At 51.4% G+C, this 10,268-nt stretch overlaps 2 protein-coding genes across 2 annotated transcripts; one reads left to right on the plus strand and one right to left on the minus strand.

Annotated features, from left to right (window-relative positions):
* The first annotated feature begins 8 nt into the window (after positions 1-8).
* On the plus strand, positions 9-1,053 carry BDP55DRAFT_349897 (uncharacterized protein). The gene has a single exon (XM_060566986.1). It carries the CDS (start codon positions 161-163, stop codon positions 827-829), a length of 669 nt encoding a protein of 222 aa, XP_060434134.1. The 5' UTR covers positions 9-160; the 3' UTR covers positions 830-1,053.
* Positions 1,054-5,860: 4,807 nt separating this feature from the next.
* On the minus strand, positions 5,861-7,591 carry BDP55DRAFT_628110 (uncharacterized protein; the record flags this gene model as incomplete). The annotated part of the gene is made up of 1 exon (XM_060571854.1): positions 5,861-7,591. One exon carries the CDS (start codon positions 7,589-7,591, stop codon positions 5,861-5,863), a length of 1,731 nt encoding a protein of 576 aa, XP_060434135.1.
* Positions 7,592-10,268: the final 2,677 nt, after the last annotated feature.

The raw sequence follows: 10,268 nt of genomic DNA on the forward strand, positions 1-10,268 counted from the left end.
AGAGAGCGGGGGAGACTGTTGCCTGAGGTCTTACACAAATACACTTAGCGCATCACGTGGAAACAAGGCTAACCTTGTGACAATCTGTGCTGACTGGGTAGCCGTGCTTTTAAGTTACCCCGCCCCATTCTACTTACTATTGTGAAGCTTCAACGCCAACATGCATCTGCCAAATGCATCCCCCAAATGCATCCCCCAAACGCATCCCCCAAACGCATCCCCCAAACGCATCCCCCAAACTCTCAAATGCATCTCTCAAACGCATCCCCCAAAGCACATCTCTCAAATGCATCTCCCAAATATATCATCTCCCAAATACATCATCTCCCAAATACATCATCTCCCAAATACATCATCTCCCAAATACATCATCTCCCAAATACATCATCTCCCAAATACATCATCTCCCAAATACATCATCTCCCAAATACATCATCTCCCAAATACATCATCTCCCAAATACATCATCTCCCAAATACATCATCTCCCAAATACATCATCTCCCAAATACATCATCTCCCAAATACATCATCTCCCAAATACATCATCTCCCAAATACATCATCTCCCAAATACATCATCTCCCAAATACATCATCTCCCAAATACATCTCTCAAATGCATCCCCTAAAGCCACATCCCAGACTATCATGCCCAAGTCCATCACCGGAAGCATGCAAAACCTTGCTCAAAGAGCGGGTCGAACCCTGGCCTTATTCGGATAGACCCGCCTTCGGCTTCCTGACGACGAAGAGAGGGCATTGGCGGATTTGTGCCTACGCATGTCTGCGCATGCAGATTACTTTACAAGCAGACGTGCCTACTGCGTAGACGGAATCGAGCTCAGGCAGTTGTGTATTTGCACAGTATCGCACAAGCAGACTTGCACAGGCAGGACAGGGCTTACGTTGACGTGCGTACGCGGAATCGTGCCTACAAGTAAGCAAACGTGAATTGGCACAATTTGCACAAGCAAACTTGAGGTGTCGCAGACAAAATCAAGTTGAGGGTTTTGCGTGACATCGTTGCACTTGCGACCGAGGACCTCTCCGCTTACGGTGCAAGCGACCTGGATTGTCTAATTGAGATCACGAAGAGGGATAAAGCTTTCGCCGTTCATCGGTGATTTCATGGTCTGACCACCCATGACATTGCAAACGGTCAAAATCTCTATCCCATCGGGTGCGGATGGACAGCACTTTCGCCAAGGGCGGGGTAGAGCCAATAAGAGCTTGCAAATCTATGAAGTCAACCAATAGGGCTGCAGTACCTCTGTTTCCTACAGATTTCGGGTATGCCAGAGGTACCAGCAATCTTTGTCAATACATAAGGGTACATTGCAATCCAAGCAACCCTTTCGAGTTGTCTGCCGTCGTTGCCGAGTGATGGTATTCCCAGATATCTCCTTCAAAACCTTCCTACTACCACAATAGGTGCAAGGTGAAGATACCTTCCTTGATCCCTTCCTATGCTGTTCCCATGGAATAGAAGTATTCCTCTTGTCTGTAGCCCGTCCAGGCCGTGATAGTCTTCGCCCGCCTGCCAATGGTCCAAATTGTTGAATAAGCTGGGCAGCCAGCAACTGCCGCCATTGGTAGTGGGTTTTCACCCTTTTCCACCCAGGGCTGCCCCAGAGCTGCAGTAGGAAGCTATTCACAACTACCACTTCCAGTAGGAAATTCCAGGCAATCGACTGCCAGCCCCCTCGACGAACAGGGTGGTTATACTGATAATAGGACCTCATCTGGTCACTCACATCAACCCCATTCATCTTGTGATTATATTCATCAATCGCCCTAGGGACTGGAAGATCTTTGCGGACATCCGGGCCGAAGACTTGCCGAGCGGCCTTCTTAGCAGCGGTGTCCCCAGCCGGGCGGCGGCGGCTGCGGATAACTTCCTGGCCGTCCTGGAAGACAGTTGACAGGAAGAGTACGAGGGCATTGTCCTTCCAGGTGAATTGGTTGACCTGGTTCCTCGTTAGCTGGGCAGGGCGAGGCTGAGCGGGCTAGCAGCCTACCTCCCCATCTAAAGTAGGGATACAGTGTATATCCCCCCATGGGATACCCCGTCCTTCAGTCTCTTTCTCAGCAACTAGGATCTTGTCTATCCCACTATCCTTCCGGCAGGTACCAGAAGCTCCAACCTGTTGCTTCCGTAGGGTACGAAAGAGACGTATAGAGGCGAAGAGGTTGTCAAGAAACACGTGGTAGGTTGCAGCTGGCAGTAGGGAAACAAGCGTAGTTACTACCCGCTGCGTTGGTGTCAACAGAGCCAGCTTTCCAGCAGCTGCCCCGGCTGGCCGGGCCTGGGGGACTAATGCGTATGGGCCCTTCCCATGTACGTGCCACAGCCACCGTATGCAGTAGCCAGACTGGGCTAGGATCCAGATCTTATAGCCAGTTGGGATAGGTTTTGTTGGGATCGTTGTCGTCTCAAGAGATCGACCAGTAAATCGGACCATAGCCTCGTCAACTGTAAGGTCGGAACCAGGTTCATAAAGTGAATCCCCAGTCTCTTGGATGTGGGCTGACCACTGATTGACCTTCCGGTATACATCTGGCATTTGATCTTGGGTCTGGCCCCGGCCCCGGCTGGGCTGTGGGCGCCTCTCAGGCTGGAATTCCGCTGTGTTGAATATCCGTAGTCGCTGGAGTAGCAGTTGGAAACGGTCCCGGGACATAAACCGTGTAAACAGGTGGATAGGATCCTCTCTCTGCTGCTGGGTTGACCAGTAGGTTGATAATCTAGATTCTCTATGGATCCCTATATATAATAGGATCCCTAAGAAAAGGTAGATCTCGTCTGTTGAAGTCTTCCTCCATTCATATATTCTAGCCCGTCTAGCCCTAGGGCCCTCCCTGGATAACCGTGCTGTGTTCGTCCACTGGGCCCACTGCTCAACGAGGCCATGTGGAACGAACTGCATGAATAGATCAAGCGGGCTCGTCGGCAGCCCCCGTACCTCTTGGGCTCAGGCCGGCACGTCAAAGGGCCGAAAGGAACCCGGAAGGCCATGCTCGGTAGCTGGAGGTTCGTGGGGCCGGACCGTTGCTGCGTCACAGCGTTCTGGCGTACAGTCTGCATTGCAGGCAGCAGTAAGGTCTTCTGGGTGGACCTCAACTATTATACAGCTGCGCACAGAAGTAACAGAAGCGTTAGATGCAATAGAGGTATCAGAATCACCAGGAGACATCACAGCATCATTCGAAATGGTAATAACAGTGGTGATAATAGGCAAAAGAACAGAGGGATAAGTGACGTATCGTCAAGTACCCCTTTCAACGCGGGGAAAAAGATGGGTAAAAGTGGGTACTTCGTGGTCTTGGCGAAAGTGCTGTCCATCCGCACCCGATGGGATACATTTACATGCTTTCACTCTGACATTCGCCCTTTTCCAGAATCCGGCTTCTCAGTGACATTACTTCGTTCCTGAGTGCTGCCGTATAAGCAGATGATCTAGCCTGTCTTGCATCACCTGCTTGTCCTTGACGATAAGTCCGACCTCGTAATACTTTGTCCTTTCCCGACATCGTTTTGCTGCGGCTTGTTCCTTGATGCGATGTGAGCTGTCCTTATGTTGTTCGGTATATCGGTGTCTCCAAGTCTGATTTCGCCTTTAGCGTGTTGAATTATGCTTGTCATGAGCAAGCAGCGATGCTCGAACTTGATCTTAGTCTTCCTCGCCGGCGCCTCTTGAGCTGTTACTGAAGTTTTCTCGCCCCTCTTGTTCATTGAATTTGGCAGTGTCTACTTTATCGGTGTATCGCTTGCTATTGACATAGGGTCGATTTGGTTCTTTGAGAGGAGCTGTCAGGCTGGAGTCATGTCAGGAGTTACGAAGGCACTAGGTTGTCGTGCAGTTTTGCTTGAATCAAACAGTTGATCGACTAGAGTTTCCGACGAAGAATACGCAGATCAATTATTGCAAACTAGTGTTCAATTGGCCATCTGATGAAGGCAACTGTAATCCTCGTGCCGAGCGAATGATAGCTCTGCGGTCCGGTCTCCCAGTCAGTCGAACTCATTGCAGCGATAAGGCTATTTGGAGAAAGTAAATGCTCCATCCCAGCTTCGTAACCGTCGCCAAGATATGATCGGAAGGATCCTGACGGGATCTCGAGAAAAGCTTAAAGTTGATCTGGTGGGTACTAATTGAAAGATGGGGAGGGAGGCGTAGCAGCCGTGACCAGATCAAGAGAGAGCGATTGTGAAAGAAAATAGTCAAAATCTCGAGGAAGGAGATCGAGTAAGTTAGTATGTTAGGTACCGTGGAAGTGAGCGGTAACGTACGGGTCTTAAAAGCACCGGTGTTTATGTATATGCGACGGTGAATACTAAATTTGAAGAAACACATCTCGGTGAGCGTCTTCTCAAAATGCGAGTCAGCCATCTATTTGAAACGACAATTGCGGCGGAGAAAATACGCAACGCTAGGCGACTAGCAGATACGGGTATGGTCCTTGGGTAGATCTTAAGTGGCTAAGAGAGAACTTCGGAACTTTGTAGGTGCGCTATCAAAACGGGTCAGATGGCTTTAAGGTTATGATCAGAGCGCGGAAAGAGGGCCACCCCTGTAGACGGCGGTCATTAGAAGAAAGGAAAGCTGAGAGCTAATCAGGGCTAGTTCCTGTGAACTTAGCTAACGCCCGTTTATCGATGATTCCTGAGTAGTAACTTACTCTGGCGTATTGTGCGTTTTGATATGCTGAGTCTTATTCTGCCCTGAGGTACCCGATCGGGATCCCTATGACACGCCCTGACCTCTGACAGCTCCGCTGGCTGGTCACGCTTTCTAGAGACGTGGATGACTTCGCATTTGCTTGGGTCAAAAGAGACCTTGTTCTCCGAGCCCCACCTGAGAATGCCAGCTGCGTTTTGGTTGAGTATTGCGACGTTGCCCCCGAGGGAGGGGTTTATGGCCAGAGTGGCGATGTCGTCCGCGTACCCGAATCGCGCGTCCGGGTCGTCTTCAAGTATCTGCAGTGAAGAGCAGAAAAACAATGGGAGACAGTGGCGAGCCCTGAGGCAGCCCGCATGTCAGAGAAAGGTATTCTGTTGTGCTTTCTTCTAGCCTGACTCTGGCGAGGCGGTTACAGCAGAAGCTGAAGATCAGTCTAATCAAGCCGTGTGGCCATCCCTGCTGACGCAGTCTGGTGACGAGCCGGTTCCGAAGGACGGAGTCAAATGCTCCTTTTAGGTCCATGGTCAGAAGCGTCGCCGTGAGGCCTTTTTGTGGATCAACCTCGATATCATGGGTGAGACAAGTTGTCAGATCGACGGCTGACCTGCCCTGTAGCGCCCGATCTGTTAGGGACTGACGATGCGCTCGACCATCGCCAGAGAAGCCATCCTTCTGGCTATCAGTCTCTCGAGTCCCTTACCTAAGCACGAGAGGAGCGCAATCAGCCGCCACGACCCAGGCTCGGAGGCGTCCCTCCCTACCTTCTGCGTCATGACCATCGCGGCTCTGCGGGAAAGCATAGCTCGCCCGCATACAGGACTGGAATAGCAACGTGTCCGGCTCCGAGACGAGGTCAAGCAGGCAAGAAGGAGGCGTGTGGTGATCCTGTCCACGCCAGGGGTCGTTGTCATGCCAGCAGCTTCGTATCATCCTACCATCAGTCGAAAAGAAATAGTTCATTGAGGATATAAGGCTGCAGTTTTCACGAGACAGACCAGAGGACCACCTTCTTTCCCTGACACCGCAGACTTTTGAGGGTGATAATCGGGAAGTGTAACGCTAGCTGACACATCATTTCAAGGCCTACGATAGATTTCTCCTTACATGTCCAAGCCCATTACCATTCTCTCAATCCATCGAACTATTTACATGCATGTGTCGCACCTAACCAAGCCCTTTTATCTCGTCATCTTCAGCTTAGTAGAGAAGTGGACTTGCAGCGTCCCGAGAGACCGGCCCGGAAAGGAACTCGAAAAACTGCTGTGGATCTCCCTCCACGAAAGGCCTTGTCCTTTCAGTCGAATCAATAGTCTGTTCTCCTGCTCTTCAAACGGGCCTCTGGACTTGGCAGATCGCCTCGCAGACTCTCGTCTCTTCAGCGAAGAACCTGAAGGCCGATCAACTGAGGGATACCAATGCGTCTGTTGTAGTTCTGCGGACGGCTGTTGCCATTCCAATTGGAATGTCGTAATAAGTTCCTCTTTGACACACTTCAGGACTGGTTTTCTGAGACGCCACTCATAGAATAGCCCAAAGAGGGATCTGGGGTCTATTTCATTATCGGTAGAAGCAGGAGAGACCGGCGGGGCCAGGATTCTGCCTGCCCTTGGTCGATTCGTAGCCCGCTCTGACCTTCGTCTTGGCTCTGATGCTAGCTGCGATGATCTGTTCCGTGGTCTCAGAGCCCTGCTGGTGCGAACAGTCTCCTGGGAATTTCTTTTGCGACGTTTGGGTTTTGGCTGACCGTGTTGGTCGGAATTGTCCTCACAGCCTTGGAGCCCTTGCTGAATGCAGTCATCATTGGTTCCATGGGCCCCATCCTCATCACTACATTCCGGGTCCGAATCGATTTCGGCATAAGCGCCCGCTGGCAGTCGTGATTTGCGAGCTCGGCGATGGACTCGAGATGAGTATACAGGAGGAGCATCTGATGCTGTCTTCTCAGCATCCACGGGCATTTCGTTCGGTGAAGGTGTACAATTGCTGGAACGAAACGCCGTTCTTGTGATCAGCAGCCCGCTTCGGTCGGTTGAGCCGGGGCTAACTACGTCACCACCAGGGTTCGGCCACGGATTGGGAGTCTCTTGTCCGGAGAGAGGTTGGCGTGCGGAAATTTCGGCGTGGCATGGCATTTCTTGGCCTAGGGATGCCAAACTAGAGTATGGCAGTCCAGTTTCGGCTAACGCTGGGCTTTGCGTCGTGCTGGACTTTTCGGCAGGCCCTCTCGGGGATTCTAAGGCCTCTCCAACTTCCGCGATGCTGGATGGCACGACTTCTTGATGCAGCAGCCAGGCCGTAAAGTCATCATCGGCTGCTTGGCTTCCTTGGGGCAGCTGCTCGGTGTAGGGCGGAGTGCTGTCTGGGACAAGGGTCTCCAATCTGACAGTCGATGTATTCTTAGTCGACTTTTGAGGGACAGCCGGGTTGGCTGTGTCGTTGGCATCTTCAGAACTTGGATCTTGGTGCGAGGGAAACATTGCCGCAGCGAATACCCCGGGTGGCAACGAAGGCACCGAGACTGGTAGACAGTCGGCAGACCAAGCCGCCGTCTGAGACGGATTCTCGCGCATCTCTAAGTCCACTGCCACAAACTCCTTGGCTGGGCTGTGGCCCATATCGCCTGACGCTGGGCAGCGGTCAATCCGCAGATGCGTCCTATCTTTTGAATTAACTTTACCCTCAACATTCCCCCCTGGAAAGAATTGGTAGGACGCGACTGAGTTTCCGTCACTATGACCCTTGTTCTGATCGAGTGTAGTCGTCGTGTCGTCTGAAGGAGGTATCGCCGTTCTTCCCACCGTCGAACAGGAAGGACCGACAGTCTGTCTGACCGTGCTTCTGGCTGCCGATGGATGCACAGCTTGCGCTGGAGCCGAGTAGAATGAAATGTTGTCAAGATTGATTGGCATTTTGGGTTGAACGTTGGAAGAGTTTCAAAGGTCTGATGCTCGAGAAGATGGGAGTGTCGAAGTCTATCAGCCAGGCGCCCTCATTTAAGTAGTCGATGTTCAGCGACGAGTGCAATGCGTTAACGCTTCGCGTCGTCTGCGAAGTAGAACAGCGAGCACACCATGAGGTCCTCTCTGAAAGCCGATATCCGCGCATACGATGCCTAGACTGCCCAGGCACATTCCTCCCTCAACGTTCGTAGACAATGTCGTATTGTTGCCAATCAGCAGTCGCCAGAAGTAAACGCCCGTTATGGATGCTACTCAACCTGAGGCCGGCCCCCAAAGTTCCGTATGCATCTCTCAATAGTTCTCGGAGTAGCCGATGGCCTGATACGGCATGGTATGCCATCTTGAGCATTGAAAAGGTTATATCGCCGTTCGGGCTGCCATTCCGTTTGCCCGAGGGCTCATGTGCTGGGTAAGAGGGATCCTGGCTAGGCCGAAGCGCATGGCAGACACGCATGAAGCCTGCCATGGAGCAACCGTCATGATGCATTCATATCAAGAGGCTCGTGCCGCATTAGGCATTCAGCGCGCGCATCATGAGAGCAGAGTCGGTCCGAAGGTGGCTAAGGAGCCGAATAGGGAAATAAATGAGGTCGGTCCAGGCGCTGAGTTCAAGGCAAGACTGCCTGACCAGCCTCCTTGCGTCATCAAGTTGGTGCCTGATGAACAGGGGGTAGTTTGTGACTGGCAGCGAATCTAGGCCATTGCGCGAGATGCATCCGAGGCACTGAGATATGCAAGACTCAGGAACCCATCGCAAAGTCACCCAACAGAAAGTGAGTTACAACAGCGCTTGACAGTACTCTTCACTCTGCCTCTCGTGGTGAAACAGTCAGCCTGGTCCCCATCTCCGGTTCACAACCGTCCAGACCTCCTACTCTCGAGTCAGAATAAGTTCATAGTATCGAGATACGATTTGGGGTCAAACCTAGAGCAGACGGAGCTGCAGAGGAAGGCGCCTAGGTCGTGTTGAACGCCTTGATGTGGGGTGAGAGAGGCGAGATAGCGGCGTAACTGGGCAAGGTAGCAACGTAAGAGACAGAGCCACACTGCCCTTGGGCCAGGGTACGATTCAGGAGAAGCGGGGAACCCGAGCGATGAATTCTGCGTGAAAATAATGGGAGGGAAGGTAGAGGGTACGAAAAGTTGACGTCGAGACGATGGCGACGCCGTATTTAAGGGCGGCGTCCATTGGCACGGGCAGGGGTGCACGTGCAAAGCGGCGCGGGCGCCATGCCCGATTGGAACGTGCCGCCAAACCAGGAGGGGCAGGCAGCGACTTCTCGATTACCTTTTTAACATTATTTAATAGTAACTTATATAATATTTAGACTTTTATAAGTTATTTAAGAATATAGAGATCAAGTATTCGTTATAGTTAATGTATTATTGTTAATACTATATAATTAGGCTATTTATTTGCTTTATATATAGTGAAATAGTAATAATATATGTAAATCTAAGGGTGTTAGAGAAGATATAATCAATAAGTATATTACTATCAATTAGCGTACTGGTGGCGCTTATATTTGATGATTTAATAAAGAACGAAGTATTAAGTTTGAATCTACGCTATTATAAGGGGGGAATGAGAAAGATTTGATGGAAGGGCTATAATTTACATTTTTATGGAGATCCCTATTTTTTTTTATTTTTTTTTTAAAAAAGGGCCTGTATCGTAGCTAGGAATATATGTAAGATATAAAGAGATTAAAATAATACCGCTAAGGAATTGATACCGTGCCGACCCCTAGCCACAGCAGATTGCACCGAGTCCCACGACTGGACCTGCGGATCAACGACGTCAACGTGGTGATGGAATGAACCAATGCCGCGAGACCGCCATGTGGCACGACGGGTCGGAGGGGACGGTCGGTGGAGTAGGCCGATGAGCTGTTTTCCCAGGTTTAGGCTTTTTTGTTTTTTGCTGCCTCGGAAATTTTCCTTTCTTCCCGCGGGATGTTTTGTCCAAGGATTTTTGCTTTTCTGGCTGGCCATCGCGACTGGGGTTGCGACTCAGGCAATTTGAGCAAGCAAGACCGCCCGTCACAGAGCGGATCTAGAACGGATCAACAGAACCGGGTCGCAGTCGGTGCTAATGAGAAGGAGCAGAGTGATCTTCGTCTTCATCCTCGTGGTGCCGGAGGTTGGAACGGGTTGAAGCGCAAAAGTAAGACTAAGAGCCACTGGAGGCGAGGCCCAACCCGTCCTTCCGCGGTGTCGCGGCATGGATTGGACGGCACAGTGGTGTTGGGATGGTGCCTGTTATTGAAAAGTGCCTGCGCGATTAAACATCGGATGAGATGGACCGCTCTGTGGGTTGAGTGATATCGGACGGGCGTACTGATTGGGGCGACATGAGGATTCCAGATGTCACTGCCGTTGGGATGAACCCATGGCGAGCGAGGGGTCCCCGTCGGACTTGAGATGGGGACACACCTCAGAGGACACCGGGCGTACACCACGGTAAGCTTGAATCGCGCTTGATCCTGCTTGTCACCTCGTCAAGGTCAGCACACACAGACGCAGCGACGCCGGCGCTGTCACTGCCATCCCCAAATCCCCGAGAATAGGCGGGGGCGATGACCCCTGACGGTAAACTGACTGAAGTCAAATTGAGGGGGCTCGA

Source organism: Colletotrichum godetiae (genome assembly GCF_030913485.1).
Source record: "Colletotrichum godetiae strain CBS 193.32 chromosome Unknown BDP55scaffold_6, whole genome shotgun sequence".
In the NCBI taxonomy this organism is placed as follows: Eukaryota; Fungi; Ascomycota; class Sordariomycetes; order Glomerellales; family Glomerellaceae; genus Colletotrichum; species Colletotrichum godetiae.